This window comes from Trachemys scripta, chromosome 3 (genome assembly GCF_013100865.1).
Source record: "Trachemys scripta elegans isolate TJP31775 chromosome 3, CAS_Tse_1.0, whole genome shotgun sequence".
Classification (NCBI taxonomy): domain Eukaryota; kingdom Metazoa; phylum Chordata; order Testudines; family Emydidae; genus Trachemys; species Trachemys scripta.
The window spans coordinates 69,289,887-69,308,721 of NC_048300.1; the positions used below are offsets into that span (position 1 = coordinate 69,289,887).

Sequence of the window (18,835 nt, forward strand, 5' to 3'; positions counted from 1 at the left end):
TGTCAAAAATGTATTTAAATCTTCCTACGCCTACCAAATACTACCCATGCAATCTTCCGGTGCCTCGCCCCCAACAAAAAAAGCATTGATGTTGGATTAAGGGGGAGTAACTCCTCTAGTGAAAAGACTGTGTGACAGTCAGAAATGCCAATCTGTTGATGTAAGAGTATATGAGGTCTCTGTTAAGGTTTTGCATGACAGCATGAGTTTTTTTTGGTGGGGAGGGATACATACTGCTTTTGGTTATCCATTGGAGATGGAAGTGAAAGCCTTATGAAGTATTGTTATTGCCACTGTTATAGACAATATAAAGGTTGAAAAGAATACAGGAGACTCTTCCCTCAACTACTTCTTGCTATACCTTTAAGGTTTTACATGAGGGGGGTGGGTCTTGATGCAACCTTAACTGTCATTAGATGTACTTGTTTATTAATAACAAACTGACAAATACGGTTCTTGTCAGCAGACCATCCTCTCTTCTGATTGGTAGTGCGTTAAGTGACGTGACTCACATCTGTCATGAGTAGTTTGTTCTTTCTGTGGCCTTGGCTACACTGGCAATTCACAGCGCTGCACTTGCTGCGCTCAGGGGTGTAAAAAAACACCCCCCCTGAGCGCAGCGAGTGCAGCGCTGTAAAGCACCTGTGTAATCAGCGCCTGCAGCGCTGCACGCTCGCTCGCAGCGCTGCAAGCTATTCCCCTTGGAGAGCTCTCTCGCAGCGCTGGCGGCGCAACTACACTCGCGCTTCACAGCGCTGTGAATCCGCGAGTGTAGCCAAGGCCTCTGTCTCTCATCTTCTCCCCAGGGGGAGAACTTTATATGCTGTGTGGTCTTTTTGTTTTGGTGGGATTTTGGTTTTGGGGTTGTTTCTTAAAATGTACAAGCTACTATGAGTTTTAAGTTAGTGAAGGCAGGTTGAAGAAATGCACCTTGCACTTACAGTGGAAGGTGGTAAGGTCTGTGGTGGTCCTTAGATCCTAGGGGAGTTTGTTCCACAATATCAAATAGACCCCCAGTAAAGCTCTATTCCCCACACAGACAAGCTTTTACTCTTATGGTAGAAAGTTCCATTTAATCTGAAGAGCAGAGCTGTCAACCATGGTCCTTATCCCAGAGGATTAATCGATCTTCTGGATATTCTGTGCCAAGGCTATTGTATGCCTTGAAGGTAAGGACTGAGACCTTGAACTTGACTCAATATTCTATGGGAAGCCAGTGTAGCAAGAAGGCTGATATGCTTGTGGAAGCCCATGTTGCTGAAGAAACATGCTTCAGTGTTCTGAACTAGGTGGAGTTTCCTAAAGTCTGATGGCTCCAACCCTGAACTTTGTCTTTATAAATGAGCTGTTCCTACCCATGGACACAGGGATCAGAGGGTCCAAGCCACTACTTTCCCTCCATCCCCTTGGATCTGCATAGCCCTACCTCATGACAGCGTTACTCAACTTTCTTAACTAACCTAGCATTTTGGGACCTTTCCCAAGATCTCCCTCTCCCTTTCTGTGTGAGGGATAGCTCAGTGGTTTGAGCATTGACCTCCTAAACCCAGGATTATGAGTTTAATCCTTGAGGGGGCCACTTAGGGGTCTGGGGCAAAATCAGTACTTGGTCCTGCTAGTGAAGGCAGGGGGCTGGACTCAATGACCTTTCAAGGTCCCTTCCAGTTCTAGGAGATAAGATATCTCCATTCATTAAATTAAAAAATTAACATGCATTTTTCTCCAGGCATTCTCTGTGACCATGATAATGACATGAAAACTTAGGGCAAGGGTTGGCAACCTGCGGCACGTGTGCCAAAGACGGCACGTGAGCCAATTTTTGATGGCACACTGCTGCCTGCCGGGGTCCCGGCCCCACTCAGCCTCCCTCCCCACTGATTTCTCCTGCGGGGGCAGGTGGCAGAAGCTTGGTCATGCTGGCAGCCAAGCTCCCTCCTCCCCCGCTTCTTACCCCAGCGTGGTGCTTTCCTGCCCCTCCCACTCCCTCTCCCTGCTGCCAATCAGCTGATCGCCCTTGCAAGGGGGCGGGAGAGCGGAGCGGAGCCAAGCCTCAGTGTGCCGTTCCTCTGGGTAGGAAGCAGAAACGACATAGGGACGGGGCCCAGGGGAAAGAGGTGGGAACGGGGCATATTCCCTCCAACCCCATGCCATGAGAACCCCCAGGAGCTGAACACCCCAGCCCTCTGCCCTGACCCATGAACCTCCCCCCCCCAACCCTCTGCCCTGACCCCTGCAGGTGGTCCCAGGTTCCTTGAAGGTACTGAGGCTCCAGTTCTCCAAATTCCCAGTTTTTAGCTGTTATGCTGTTCTTTTGCCCAGAGAGTTTTCTATGGTGGCCCTTGTTAAGGGCAAAGCTCGATTAATGGAGTGGAGGGTGAGACAAGGGATACACGTGTGCAGAAGGGATGGTCAGTTGTGGTTTCTTTGTTTGTAAGGGGCAGCAGGAGGACAGGAAGCAGCCTTTTCGTTGTGACCCTGGTCTGCCTGTGGTTTGCTACTGTGGGGATAATGCTTACTACTTTGAAGAAGTTGAGTGCAAACATCACAATTGTGTGATAACTCGCTGCCCTAGTGGTACTGAAGATGGGATGGAGCTAGCTGGCCCAGCTCAATAGATGGCAACTGAGCAACTCTATAGATTCTTGGACTAGGAAGTGAGAATATATGGGGCCAAAATCTGCTCTGTTGTACTGCTGTAAATCTGAAACAACTCCATTAATTTAGGGGAGAGATTCCAGATTTACACATGTGAAATGAAGTGTAGAATTAGGGCTCTGATTTTTACACGGAGGGCCTCCCTTTAAAGTCAGGGTACCGTATCCACTGAGCAGGTACTTCTAATTTTCGGATGTCACTGTGCATCTTAGAAAGACGTCAGTGTTCATACTTAATTGAACAAAAACAATGAAATCTATTTTAAATAAGAAAGCAGGGTTTTTTTGTCTGTCCCACATCTGAATGACCGATTCATCATTGGGACCTGGGGCTCCCCTTTCCATCGATTCAGAGCCACTGTTTAACAACATTTGTCTTTTAATTTCCAGCCAACATACAGCTGCTGCCTCTGGGCCTGGGGGCCAAAATGCAGCCATTATAAATTGTATTGCATAGATTCTCAGCATTCTTGGTATATTGTGTATAATGCATGGCAAACATATTTATAATATAAAACATAGACTTTAAATTTATGAAATTGCCCAGTGTTAATGATGTTTAAAATGTGTGTTGCTTAACACTGTGGGCCCAATATTGTCCTTGGTTGTGGTGGTTGTTGTATTACTTTTATTAATATAAATGACTGACTATGGAGAGAGAATGTACTACCTTTAGACTTGTGCCACTGCTTGTTCAGTTGCAAATATGAGATTAATACTCTTTAAGATTGCTTGATATAATAAATTCTGGTTTGGGTATTTTCTAGGTAAGAAATTACAGTTACAAGATAATAACTGAAAATTAATGAAATCAGTAACTAGCAGCAGCAGTTTAGTTTTGTTTTCTTTTTCTCTCTATGTTGTGCAATTCTTTTACTGCTAGGAATACATGGTGAAGCTTTAAGGGTAGTGATATCCACATATCGCACATACCTGCACAATTCATTTGTGCAAATAAGATAATTTACACACTTCATTAATCTGTGTACAACACATGTTCATAGGTAACCTTTAAAAAGTTCACATTTACCCATAGTTACTGAACAGTCGTATCTGAGTTACTGCCACAGTATTTTTTACTCTAAGCTTAAGGAAATACACTTCAACATTTTAATTAGGGCTGCCAAACTACTAAAAAAAGTAATCATGAGATTACAAAGAAATCACGATTAATTGCCATTTTAATTGCACGGTTAAACAATAATAGAATAACATTTATTTAAATATTTTTGGATGTTCTCTACATTTTCAAATATATTGATTTAAATTACCACACAGAATACAAAGTGTACAGTGCTCACTTTATATGATTATTTTTATTACAAATATTTGCACTGTAAAAAAGATAAAAGAAATAGTATTTTCATTTCACCTCACAGAAGTACTGTAGTGCAATCTCTTTATCATGAAATGCAACTTACACATGTAGAATTTTTTTAACATAACTGCACTCAAAAACAAAACAATGTAAAACTTTCGAGCCTACAAGCCCACTCAGTCCTACTTCTTGTTCAGCCAATCACTAAAACAAACAAGTTTGTTTACATTTAATGCCGCCTGCTTCTTATTTACAATGTCACCTGAAAGTGAGAACAGGCATTCACATGCCACTGTTGTAGCTGACGTCGCAAGATATCTATGTGACAGATGTGCTAAAGAGTCATATGTCCCTTCATGCTTTGGCCACCATTTGAGAGGACAGGCATCCATGCTGATGACAGGTTCTGCTCAATAATGATTCAAAGCAGTGCGAACTGATGCATGTTCATTTTCATCATCTGAGTCAGATGCCACCAACAGAAGGTTGATTTTCTTTTTTTGGTGGTTCAGGTTCTATAGTTTCTGCATTGTAGAGTGACCATATTTTCCTATGCTGAATATGGGACACCTGGTAAAATTACTCTTGTTCTAGCGCAGGGGTCGGCAACCTTTCAGAAGTGGTGTGCCGAGTCTTCATTTATTCACTCTAATTTAAGGTTTCGCGTGCCAGTAATATATTTTAATGTTTTTAGAAGGTCTCTTTCTATAAGTCTATAATATATAACAAACTTATTGTTGTATGCAAAGTAAATAACGTTTATAAAATGTTTAAGAAGCTTCATTTTAAATTAAATTAAAATGCAGAGCCCCTGGACCAGTGGCCAGGACCCGGGCAGTGTGAGTGCCACTGAAAATCAGCTCGCGTGCCGCCTTCGGCACTCGTGCCATAGGTTGCCTACCCCTGTTCTAACGAGTTCAATGGCAATCAATCAGAATTATGTAGTACAAACATTCAAATTAACATCAAGTTGACTGAGCCCCTGTTAGAAAGAAATAGTGTGTAATTGGATTATTTTTATTTATCTTTTAATCTTTAAGGCTTTAGGGTTCACATGGGGAGGGGTGACACACGCCTACACCCCGCCCCGAAGATGGGGAGAGGTCACCCCCCTCTCTCTTTCTCTCTCTCTCCCGTACACCTCTCTCACATGAGAGGTGTGTGTGTGTGTGTGTGTGTGTGTGTGTGACTGACCTATCTGACCCTCCCTGCCCAGTGCTCTCCACCCTTCATGCCGGGCTGGACCATCGAGGCAGACCTGCCTTTCCTGGTACCTGGCACCACGTCTTCCAGAGGCAACACATGGGGGGCCCGCAGGGTCACGTGCCCCTCTCCCAAGATTTCTGCTAGGGTTCAGACCAGATTGTTGGGGGGAAGGAATGACCTGGCCTGTGTCTTTGTAAAGTTGCTATCTTCTCCCCTCTTCCCCATGTACCTGGAAGCAGCTTGTCCCTTCCTGCCCGCAGAGTGTCGAAAGGCAGCTAACACCTCCAGGCTGCTGCTGGCCACCAACATAACCCAGTAACCCAGCCTCCTCCTGTCCCCTGGCTACAGTGTGGGCAGGAAGGGTTAAGCTCTAAGGATTCATTGTGCACCAGGGCCCAGGGAACCTGACTGCAGGGGCTTCAGCGAACCTGGCCAGAGATGTGGCTCAGCAGAGGAGGCTGCCTAGGGGACGGAGCAGCCCTGCACTCCCTGGGGACAGGACCCAGGGTGGTGAGGGGTCAGGTGAAGATGGGGCTAAATCACTCCCCCCCCCCACTCCAGAGCTTAGCAGATGGGCAGAGAGGCGTCTCCATGCCAGCTCTGTACAGGGCTTTGGCACATGCAGGGCTTTCCTTCTCCTGGTCAGCACCCCAGGCCTGAGGGTCTTGGACTTTCCCAGGGCACTGGCCCAGCCAGAGGCAGTGTGGGAAGGAAGGAGTCTGCCAGCCAGGCTGTTGGTGATCTGAATGCTCCGACCAGGGCTGGTTCTCCACACAGCGCTGGGAGTGAGATACGCTTTGCTGGGGGGGATATGGAGGAGCAGTGGGGTAGGGGGGGTTGAAGGGGCAAAGCAGAGAGAGGACAGCGAGAAGGGGGGGCACGTAAAGGGCCAATGGGCAGGTAGCAAAGGTGACACGCAACTGGCTGCTGCCTGGTGCCTGCCCACACTCACCAGCCACCGCAGCGCGCTGCCAGTGCCAGCCAGAAATGGCGCGGGGGGGGTGGGCCCCTGCTGGCCAAGAGCCAGCACGCAGCAGGGTCTGCACTGATGGACCAGCAGGGGGAACGGCCTGCCCCATGCACTCCATCTTTGCCCCGCCACCAGCCTTTCATACCCGTTCCCATTGTCGGCCACTGGACCCCCCCACACACACTTACTGCTGGTTGGCGGGAAACTGGCGAGCAGGGATCCAGCCAGCATCAGGACCTGCCAGTACTGATTGTGGGAGGAGACAGAAAATATGGGACACTTTGCCCATTTTTAAGAAAAAGTTGGACACCTGTAGGAGGGCTTAAATATGGGACTGTCCCTTTAAAAACAGCACATCTGTTCACCCTACTGCATTGGAGTGTGCTTTTTTAAGACTTCTGACAGCATGTTTCACACCTCATCCCTCTCAGATTTTGGAAGGCACTTCAGATTCTTAACCCTTAGGTCGAGTCTTGTAGCTATCTTTAGAATTCTCACATTGGTATCTTATTTGCTTTTTGTCAAATATGTAGTGAAAGTGTTCTTAAATCAAACAACATATGCTGGGTCGTCATCTGAGACTGCCATAACATGAAATATATGGCAGAAAGTGGGTAAAACCACAGAGTAGGAGACATACAATTCTCCCACAAGGAGTTCAGTAACAAATTTAATTACTGTTTCATTTTTTAAACGAGTTTCATCAGCATGGAAGCATGTCCTCTGGAATGGTGGCAGAAGCATGATCGGGCATACAAATGTTTAGCATATCTGGCATGTAAATACGTTACAATGCTGGCTACAAAAATGCCATGTGGATGCCTGTTCTCACTTTCAGGTGACATTGTAAATAAGAAGCAGACAGCATTATCTCCTGTAAATGTAAACAAACTTGTTTGTCTTAGTGGTTGGCTGAATAAGAAGTAGGACTGAGTGGACTTGTAGGCTCTAAAATTTTACATTGTTTTGTTTTTGAGTGCAGTTATGTAAAAAAAAAAATCCTACATTTGTAAGTTCCATTTCATGATAAAGAGAGTGCACTACAATACACCTCTACCCTGATATAACACAGTCCTCGGGAGCCAAAAAATCATATCGCGTTATAGGTGAAACCGTGTTATATTGAACTTGCTTTGATCCGCCGGAGTGCGCAGCCCCGCCCCCCCCCCCCAGAATGCTGCTTTAACGCGCTATATCCAAATTCATGTTATATTGGGGTAGAGGTGTATTTGTATGAGGTGAAATGAAAAAAATATGATTTCTTTATCTTTTTTACAGTGCAAATATTTGTAATAAAAATAATAATATAAAGTGAGCACTGTGCACTTTGTATTCTGTGTTGTAATTTAAATGAATATATTTGAAAATGTGGCAAAAAAAACAAAAATATTTATAATACATTTCAGTTAACCTTCTATTATTCTATTATTGTTTAATAGTGTGATTAAAACTATGATTAATCACGATTAAGTTTTTAAAATCTAGTTAAATTGTTTTGAGTTAATCATTTGAGTTAACTGCAATTAATTGACAGCACTAATTTTCATGTCAACTATCCATTTTGCTCTTCAGCCTTCTTGTGGTGACATGTTTCTTTTCAAGTAAATAAAGAAAAGCTCTCAAGACTTTTGCAATGCCAAACTGTCATATATATCACATCTATGGTGCCTAATCAGAAATATGTAATTAATGCAGGAATGGCTATTTTATTGGATAATACATTCATCATGATATAAATGAAAACTAGTTCTATAATCCTAATGTTGTTTGTGACATGAATTATTTAACAATAACTTCTACATTTAATGTAAACTTGAAGATGATACTAAAGGATGGTTTTGAAAGAATATTTTCATCCCAAAATGTGTTTCATGTTGACAGTTATGTGAGGAGTATATTCAAAATGGTTTTAGATCCTATTGAAAAGTGTTAGAATCTCTGTTCATTGACTAAACGATGCCCACTCCATGAAACTTTTTAAATATATGTATATATATATATATTTTAATCTTCTTATTCTTTTTCAGTCCCAGCAAAAATGCATTGTGATCTTTGCACTGGTATGCTGCTTTGCGATTCTGGTTGCACTGATATTTTCTGCAGTGGATATAATGGGAGAAGATGAGGATGGACTCTCAGAAAAGAATTGTCAAAATAACTGTCGGTAAGAGGTAACAAACAAAACTTCTCTTTTGGGGCGGGCGAGGACATCAATGTGTTTATATAATGATGCTTAATAAAAAAGACATTCCCAGTGTGCTATGCTCTTTATTCTATGACATTAAGGTTGGTTTGTTAACTCTGACGAAATAAAGCAGAATAAGATCTCCTGCAGCTTTTTCTTACCCCTCATACACAGGCAGAATGAATATGAGAGAGCCATAATGTTGTTCTGAAATAGAATCAGAGGGGTAGCCGTGTTAGTCTGAATCTATAAAAAGCAACAGAGGGTCCTGTGGCACCTTTAAGACTAAGGTGCCACAGGACCCTCTGTTGCTTTTTTCTGAAATAGATTATTCTCTTTGGTCATCATCATTGGCATTTTGCAGTTTTGCCATTGACACTAGTGTCAGTTTCTCATAATTCTGCAGTGTACCAATCTGCATTATGTTGACTGTAACTATTTTAATGTTGCTTCTCTTGGAGACCCTTCTGGAAGCTAATTTTATGCTGTGAAGATGTGACTCTTGGCTTTGAGAGTCAGTGCATTGGCCAACCTGAGCCCATACCTGTGAAAGTTCAGAGAATAGGACACAGCTGCTAGATCTGCATATCCCTCTCCCCTGGACACTTTTGAGCAAGACCGACAACATTTTTGCAGCACTGTTGCCTTCAGTGTAACCAATTGCTGTTCATTACACCCACACCACTGTGCATAGGATTTTGGGGAGGGCAATTGAGATAGTTCTTTGTGATACACTCCAAGCACAACTGACTCATATAATGAGAACAAGTGTGGTTGAGGGGGTGGTGGCTGTGATGTTTTCAGATCTCACTCAGACTTCTGTTGAAGTGCAGCCCAGTTGCAAATTCCTTTCAACCTGGTGATTAGATTAGATAGACAGCTCTCTCTGAAGCCCTCCATTGGCTCCCCATTTTCCAACCCATCCATTTCATGCTTCTTGTCCTCCCCATCAAGGCCCTTCACAACTATCCCCTCTCTACTTATCCACTTTTGTCTTCGGTTGTCTTGCTCAGTGCCTCTCCATGGTGACTGATGCCAGTATTTTCAAACCATAATCATCTGCTTCTTCCACAGCTATCTCCACTCCTCCTTCCATACCCCATCTTACACACGGAACATCCTCTTGGTTCTTAAGAACACTTCCTTCCCCTCTTCAAAACCCCGACCCCGAGACCCACTTCTAACATGATGCCTATAGAAATTAGCCAACTGACAATGGCTAGCTACAGAGCCAGGGGAGGATAATTAATATGTATTTTAAAAATCGGCAAATAAAACATGGGAATATTTTACCCCTTATATCCAGATTTGCCTTTCTTTGCTGTCTTGGGTTGTGAGATCTGTGGGGCAAGGTCTCTCTGGAAATGCCTAGCACAGACTGGTCACTGCCATGATATAAATAATAACTGAATTATTATTATTTAGATTTTGTTTTTTCACAGTTGTATTTTCAAACAAATGGTGCTAAAAATATACTTTGTGCTTAATCTCTCTTTGTGAATATATTGATCTATGTACTATTCTGTGTTAATTGGTACATACCACCCTTTCTTCCTTCCTGGTCAGAGGGCCAGATTCTAATCTTTGCTGGTGTAAATCCAGTTTAAACCCATTGACTCCTAATATGTTTAAAGTCAATGGGATTTCTCTGCTCTTACAGTGATAAAATTGAAATCAGACTTTCTTTCACTGCGTGATCTAACTGCTATTACTTGGCCCAGAAAATGCACTGATGCTGTCTGTATAATTTGCCCAAGTATTTCTAATCGCATCTGTCACTACAGTATCTAAAGTGCTGACCACCTGCTAACATAGATTGTGAGCCAATTCTCCTGGATGTGATGAAATTAGGCTCCCTTATGTATTTAACATATTGTAGACTTAACTAATGTGGTGCAAGATGTTCCATGGCATATCATTAGTATGTTGAGTAAGCACTTGGAAAAAGTAAGGCAAGAGTTCGTATATTTCAGCTGTCTGAGTACTTTTGCTGAGATTCAGGAGCTGCAGTTTACATGTGCAGGATGTGCTGATGCAAATTGGTGAAAAATCCAAAACTCCCTTTTATAGATAGAATTAATGTGCAGTGTAAGATTGTGTATGTTCTTTGACTCAACTTTGTCTTTTAAATAGCTCAAGCATCCTAGAGATTGTGTAGGGGACATGCTGCTGTTGCTCAGATGAAAATCTCAAAGTTTTGTTTAAGGCTTGGAAGTCATCTTCAACTTTGAGATTTTTAGCATAATTCATCTCGAGAGAATTCTGGTCTTAAAAAAAAGCAAACAAACTTCTCGTTAAAAAAAACAACAACAAAAAAACAGCAAAATGAAAACAAAGATTTTTGCCCAGTTTTCTTGGTGTTCGTCTCCTTTTTATAGCTACTGAGAGGGATCAGAATATTACCAGTCCCATTTAGGAATGTTTTGTACCATTTATAAATAAGAAGACTAATCAGATCTCTTCTGCAAAAAGCATTTCTATGTAACCTACATAAAATGGCTATTTGTGAATATAAATTCTCTATATAGGATGCTTCCTTCAACATCAGGCATGTCTTCTGTTAATCATTTCATTATTATTGTGCAAAGACATTGAGTACCTTGCCCAAATCATCTCAGTCGTCACTTCTATTTGCATTCTTGTTGGGAGTCTGTGTAACAAAACATATGTCAAGGGAGTGATTCAGTATGCTATTAATTTGGTATTTTTAAAGGAATACAGAACAGATTTTGTCCAGCATATTAAAAGGTCACAAAAGAAGCATTTTTGAATGAAATGTGAAATATATATGAGCATATTATTATTTGCATTCTTTGATCTTGCAGAAAGTGAGGTCATTTGTGACCCTAGCAACATAGGGTCAGATTGTTATGGGTTGCAAGCCAGTTTCCATTCTGCTGGTTTAGCAATTGGAAAAGGTTTAATGTGTGATATTTTAAAAAATATGTTTAATTTTTAAAACACAGAAGTTCATTTAATTGTTCCTTAATTTCCATACTTCTAAAATTGCCCATTTCTCAAGCCTCTGGATACATTTGCATCTTTTAAAAAAAAACAGTTAATTAAAAAACACAAACATCCTGATAACAATTAAGAGAAAAGAGACACTTGCCAAATTAATTACAAACCAGCATCATAAAGAGGAAAAATTGAAAATACCGTCTCCAACCAACTCCAAAATAGCCGTTTTCAGGCACTGTTAATTACAAAAATAAGTATATCCATTTTGCTAAGTGCAGCTTTCTGAAAGTGCTAAGAGAATAAGCACTTCTTGGGCCAAATCCTAGAGATCCTGAGAGCCTGTATCTCCCACTGAAGTCAGTAGACACGAGCATGGAAAGGTGTATTTGAGCTAAGGCCCGATGAACAGATAGGCCATGCATCCTGATCTGAGGATCAATAAACTCAGGCTCTGGCAAATCAATAAAACCAGCTGATTCTGGGGTCATCAGAAATGCCCTGCTGTTGGCTTCAAAGTTTAGATCAGAACAGTTAACAAAAGAGCTGCAGCTGAACTCAATTGATAGGTATAACTGTATTAAACCAGATGTAAGACATTCTTTTCCAGTCTCTTCCACTGCCTCTCACACTGGCACAGATATACTCTTTATAATTAAAATGATTATTTTCAATTCAATTGGACCTCTTCCGAAGACGTGCTGAGCACCCACGATTCCTGTTGACTTCAGTGGAAGATGTGGGCTTTCAGAACCTCTAGGATTTGACCCAATGAGACGTACTTGTTTCCTTATGAACTTTCAGGATGCCTTGCTTAGCAAAACAGATATAGTTGTCATTTTAAATCATTTTTATTGAAATTAATAACATGAATTTGCACTTTGAGAGTGGAAAAATAGAAGTCCATTAACAAAATCAGTCACATCAGGTTAGAAGGTTGTTGTAGTTTGCGTGTTGTTTTTGATTACAAATTTTTCTCCAGAGACACAAATAGGAATATCGTCGAGAGGCACTGACAGATGAAACTGGTTAAGAGGAGATGCTTAGCAGTCTGGGAACTCTGCCTATCTTGCTGTGGGTCCATTAAGCAGTGCATCTATAAAATTAGATTATTGTAATTTGAAGATCGTACTCTTTAATGTCAGAACCATAATTAATAAATCTTGGTTAGTTTGTGATGTGCTGTTAGCCAAGACATTACTGCCTTACTGAAACTGGCTGGTAATTCTACAGTAAAATTATCCAGGGGAAAGACAAAGGCAAATCATAATAGCAAAAAATGATCTTTGTGTCTCAACTGTCTAAACTGAGGTGTCACAAGAAACCTCCATCCAGTCCCTACAGCATCATCTGTTAAATATGACTCATCTTCTCCTCTGTACTGGTGACAGAGGCTGCTGTGGGCTCCTGCAGGGGATGGGGCAACTTTATCTCTCCAGCAGCAGTTGGCTTAGGTGGCTGACTGCTCCCTTCAGTAGCTCTTTGTAAGCTGGAGGTACAGTAGTGTGGAAGAGAAATACAGTGGAAAATAAGCTATGTGGAGCCTTTGCCCATGTTTCTAAGGGCATGGTGAAGGGGTGTAGTGGTGAATTTTTTGGTTGGTTTGTTTTGAGAGCTCGCCTCTGTGTGTGGTGGGTGGAGGCAAGTGATTTTTGGAAATCTGCCTTTGCATGGGGGTTTGATGTGTGTATGTTTTGAAGGAAATTTGCCTCTGTGTTTGTGCTCAGGGGTAGTGCTTTTTAGGATATGTCTACACAGCAGATGGAAGAATGCTGCCCAGAGTGGCTACTACACAGACACGTGCTAGCTCTGCTTGAGCTAGTGCACTAAAAATAGCAGTATGGCTGCGGTGGCATGGGCAATGGCTCTGGCTAGACACCCAAGCATGTACCTAAGCGGTCAGGCTGGTTTGTACTCAGGGAACTAACCTGAGCCATCACACTTGCTGCCATCGCCTCTCTGCTATGGTGTTGTGTTTGAAGAAGATTACTACATTAATGCAAACTAGGAACCTTTTAGTTCACTCTGACACCATCCAGAAGGGGGAGTTTCAGTGATCACTCTGGTGTACACTGCCATTCACAGCCCTGCAGGGCAGCGTAGACATAGTCTAGGAAGGAGAGGATAGCCTCCTGCCATTTCTCACACTGGCTTTGAAAATTGATGGGCCCATCACTGCATGAGTATTTATATATCCTTTAAATGGTTTGTATCCTTTCAAATGTACCTGTGGATGCACTGAATCTTTGTTGGGGTGCTGCTAGGTTCTAGGATTCAATAATATCCTGGAATAGTGAGTTCCATAGCTCAAGTAAAATATATATTGTTTTTAAATTTGATTAATTGTTCTCTTGTTCTTGTATTCTGAGAAGATAAATAGAAGTCCATGACTTGTTTATCCTCTCTAATATAAACTAAAGCAAGGTTTTATGACATTAAGTGAGCAGAATGTAGTGCTTGCTTGCATGGCTTTGTTTTAAAACTGTTCTATCACCGATAGATTGGGATGGTACGGGGAGGGGAATGAGATTTTCTCTAGCACTGCATGAGTTCTACCAGTTTTATGGGGCGGGGGCTTATTTATTGGTTTTAAGTTTAACAAACAAAATGTGACAGGCATAATAATAGACTGTCTAAACAGAACAGGGTGTTCATGATTTTGAAAACATGCATGTTAAAGAGCAACTCAAGATTTCTGTTTACCATACACTTAAGCCAATCAGCATAAAAATGCCTTCTCCGATTTTGGGGGATGAGTTGTAGAACTCCTTGTTTTAAAGATTACCCTTATGGCCTGTCATCATCTTTATTTTTGCCCCAGTAACAAAAAGAGTCCTATGGCTTGGATGCTGCAAAGAGCTGGGTGCCTCCTGCAAGCTGGTCAGCATCCCGAGCCCCTCTTGTACTCAAAGGGAGTTGAAGATGCCCAGCTCCTCAGTGGAGGTGGTTTAGAACCTTGCAGGAGTCGAGCAGCAAGCAGCTGCCTTTTTTTCATTTTTAAGATGTATGAAAACAGAATGGCTATTGATATTAACGATAATCCTGTAACTTTAGAGTGTACATTGCTGTGTCTTCCCTAGCCATATAATCAAACTCAGGGTATAGGGGTTTCATTTTTCTAGTCCAATCCTATGCAAAAGGAGAAAATAAAAGTAAAAAAGTTTACCAAAGTGCCTGACTCAAGTCCTGATCCAACTCCCATTAATGTCAATAAAAAGACTATCATTGGTTCAATTGTGGGAGCAAGACTGGTCCTTAATTAGTTTTCTCTGAATTCATGAATCACTGTCATCCTCAGAGTCCTTGCTGAACCTAGTGGTCTCCCCTTGAGTTTATTAAGATGAAGTGCTGGTTTAGTGCCTTCCAAAGTGTAGGTTTTTCTTATTATTCAGCACACACCACTTGGCTGGGGACAAAAGGGAAATTTCCATGCTGTTTTCTTGGGACTCTGTTTAAAAAAAAAAAAAAAAAAAAAAAAAAGTGTAAGCAAGATTTGAATGAGCTCTCCCCTGACAACTAGTGGTAAACTGGGGGGAAAAGGCTTCAGGACCAGACTATATTTATACCTACTCTGCCTAGGTATGAGCAGACAGAGCTATATTGCCCAAGTGATCAATTTTGGCTGATTTGGGGTTACAAATCACTTTAGTGTATTGAATACAGGGGTAATGAAATGTTGTTTTCCTCCTTCTGTGAGTAAAGGGCAACAGAACTATACCTAGCCTGTCCTGATTGAGGGGGGTCATCCTCAACTGACCTGCTGCGGGACAGTGTTTCTGTGGAAGAGATTGCCCAGCCTGTGAGGTTCCCTCCCCAGTTGCTGAAATCAATGAGAGCGGGGTGGACCTTCAAGAGAGACCGCCTTGCAGAGGCAGATGGCAGCAGGAGGTGATCGCGCAGGGCCATTGGTGATGGAGCAGACAATGGGATGGTAGAGTGAACGGTGGCAGAGTGAATGCCGGTGCAGCAGAGGCAGCATGCAGCCACGCAGAGTGAATGGCGGCAACCAGGAGCCAATTGCGGGAGCAGCAGTAGATGCATTGTTCAATTTTCCTTCCCCCCTGCCTTGCTGGGTGGGAGGTGAACTCACGTGAATGCACCTGTGAGCTCTGAGTCTTCACTGAGCAAGGACAGCAGCTGTGAATGGAGTGTGGTGTGTTATAGGGACATTTGTTTGTTGGACTTTCACATCGCAAGGTGAGAAATGGAGGCAAAGGATACTGCCCAATGTACTCTGGGGTGGGAGTTTTGCTCATGGTCAGATGTGTTCAAATCATGGTTGTGGTGTGTTCCCAAATTAATGCCAGGTTCCTTTCCTCTTTTTATTAAGTTTTTCTCTGCTACGCACAGACTCAGTGCATGCGAGTGGGGAAGTATTGCCCCTTAGAGGTGCTCAGGGGTGGTGTTTAATTTTCCCAGATTACTGGGTGGGGGCTCAAGCCAGTTTTGTGTTGTATTAAACTCAGCCCTTGTTGCAGCTGACTCCACCTGGCTGAAGGGTTACAACAGTATTTGGTTCACATTCTCTGCTCTGCGTTTATGGACTCTGGTCAGGGGAAATCTTGTCACCTTGAGAAAGCAGGTCCCTATCTCTTTGTAGATCGTGTTCAGTTTATGGGGGTCTTTTTATCCTGCTTTGTGGCCAGTGACCCACTTGTCCATATTAAACTTCCTAGATATATCTTCAGTATTGTTCTCTAAGGAAATGACATTAGTTGCAGTTAAAGTTTTGATTAGAATCTTTTGCTCTGCTCCTAGGTTCTTTGATTGTTCAACCAAGGCTTGTTCTTTGCCTATGATTCAAGGCACCATCTGTGCCAATGACACCATTTATTTTAATCACTTCTCCACCCTCAGAGCAATGAATCAAAGAGGCACTTGTCATAGTTTAGATTTAGCCTTGTTTATTGCTCATATAATGAGCTCTGAGTTAATTGTAGGGCTAGGCTGTGTCTAATCCCATAATGCTTCCTGGCATTCCCCCTTGAGCAGTGTGCTCCTAAACTAAGCAGAGTTGGATGAAGACAATCCCAGGCCCTAGGCTCATGATGACACAGGGCCTCCTGTGACTGGCTCACTCACCACTTGGAGGGTGGTGCCAAGGGGCTGCCTTCCCAAAGGAGTAGAAGCAGTGTCATGGCGCCCTCCCCCTCCCCCCCCCAAAGACTGCTACCAAAGTCAGAACTAGGAATAATCTAATCAGCAAATTAGCTGGTTTGACAAGGGGCGCAGGCGCACAGACACTTCGCACATCAGCTCTGGTACTGTGCTATTCCTCAGTGGAATTCTGAGTGGTGTCGTTAACCTCACACTAAATTGGTCAATGTTGAATTGAACTCAACCATGATCATCATCGCAAGCATCCTCCATCCCACTCCTGTTCTATCGGCTACCAGATCTGAGCAACACATTCATCACAGGGAGTCTACAACCAGACTGATGGAAAAGTTACGTGCCAATCCAGGTCTCCCACTGTACCTGGACACTTTCAGTCACCCCAGAGCACGACTTACGTTGAGGCACCTATTGTGGTCTCAACTGCCAGATCGGAATCTGTCAGCAGCAACTCTATGGCGTGATGCGTGGCAGCCCAAAGTGTTTGGAATGGTTTCCTTGTCGCTGATCTGATGGTTCAGCCACCAGGATTTGACTTGCCATATCACCTTTGGACTCCGCTGAAAAGGTTCTGAACTTCTACCCCAGGGGTCTGTGTGATGGTCCACTTTGTCAGTGTGGTATCTGTCAGTCAATGGCACATGTTGTCGATGAATGACAACTAACCAGACTTCATGGTGGCCTTAGGGCCCTTCAATCTGCTGATGAAGCTGCTGTCGGGTGGTTTGGCAAGTACCGCAAATGCGAGAAGAAGACACATCTACTCCATGAGTAGCAGCAGAGTTCCCCTCTCCATTGGAGAGCAAGAATGGTGGCAGGGGGACTTCTATGAGTGATGGGATAAAACCTGGAACATGTATCTGCTTGGTTGGGTGAGCTGGATCCACTGTATCCAGCCTTATCTTTCTGCCACACACACATCCCTCTGCTGGGAGTCTTGGAGTTAACACTCCATTGAGATGCATGGGGCAGTTAGCCCCTCTCAGAGGTGTTGTGTCAGGCTGTCTGCAGATATTTCTGCTTTGGTTACACCCAGGTCACATTTTCAAGCTTTTCTTTGCAGCTATGAGCACTAGGAAATTTCTTTTCTCCCCTTAAATTAAAGTGTGGAATCTGATGTAATTGCCTGACTCCAGGTGCCAGGGCCATAAGCATTAAAGACCAGCACAAAGTACTTAGGAAGAAAAAATCAAATGCAAACTGGAGAATAACTGGCTAGGCGTAATATTGCTGAAAACGACCTAGGGGTTATAGCGGATCACAAATTAAACAAGGCAACAATATGATGCAATTGCAAAAAGGATTAGTACTCTGGGTTGTATTAACAGAAGTGTTGTATGTAAGACATGGGACATAATTGTCCCACTCTACCCCTTACTGGTGAGGCCTCAGATAGAGTACTGCATCCATTTTAAGAAAGATGTGTACAAATTGGAGAGAGTCCAGAGGAGAGCAACAAAAATGATAAAAGATTTAGAGAATCTGACCTATGAGGAAAGGCTAAATAAACTGGATATGTTTATCCTTGGGGAAAAAAAAACTGAGGGAGGACCTGATATTTCTTCAAATATGAGAGAGGCTCCTGTAAAGAGGATATAGTGATCAATTGTTCTCAATTGTCCACTGAAGGTAGGACAAGAGCTAATGGATATAATATGCAGCAAAAAAGATTCAGATGAGATGTTAGGAAAAACTTTCTAATTGTAAGGATGGATAAACTCTGGAATAGGCTTCCAAGGGAGGTTGTGGCATCCCCATCACTGGAGGTTTTTAAGAACAGGTTAGACAAACACCTGTCAGGAATGGTCTAGGATTACCTGTTCCTGCCAGTGCAGGAGCTTGATTCGATGATCTCTAAAGGTTCCTTCCAGCCCTACATATCTAGGATGCAATGTTTAGTCTAGCCCGGGCACTACCCTCACCAGGGGGCTGTCCCTTAAAGGCATAATCTGGGTCTGTCATCTTGAATGGTTAAAACTCTTAGCCCCCACCTCCTTAAAGCATTTTAAACTAATACTTTTGTTAATTAAAGATAAATTTAGTTGCTACATTCAACCATGCCCTGACACCACTGATCCCTTCTTGTCTTGTCTGAAAAAAAGACCATTTAGAGGTCTTGGTCCACTATATTACCAAAACTGTTGTTTTTCCATTTCATCTGGAGCCATTTTTTCCCCCAAATGAAATCTCTTCCTGTCATCCTGACTTTAAAAATATCTTGGTGTTTGCTAGCTAGAATTTCCTATCTGGTGACCACCTCTTTTTTTCCCTCTGTCTAATGACATGTGCTTTCCTGAGATGCTTGGAGTGGCAAAGCTTATCTTTATTGACAACATCATCTCCGATTAGTGTAAAAGTTGGTTTAATTTCTGCACATAGTACTGAAATGGTTCTTCACAGGTCCATTGGTGATTTGACTAGCCTCCAAG

General features: G+C 42.7%; 1 protein-coding gene across 4 annotated transcripts in view; it reads left to right on the forward strand.

Annotated features, from left to right (window-relative positions):
• Nucleotides 1–18,835, forward strand: part of PLD5 (phospholipase D family member 5) — a 255,241-nt gene that overhangs the window by 91,493 nt on the left and 144,913 nt on the right. For 3 of the 4 annotated variants that reach the window (XM_034765027.1, XM_034765021.1, XM_034765022.1), the window contains exon 2: nt 8,176–8,312. In XM_034765027.1, coding sequence (XP_034620918.1) covers nt 8,176–8,312 — 137 coding nt within the window. Of the gene's footprint in view, nt 1–8,175; nt 8,320–18,835 lie in introns of those variants that run through there. The other variant, XM_034765023.1, reaches the window with a different exon arrangement.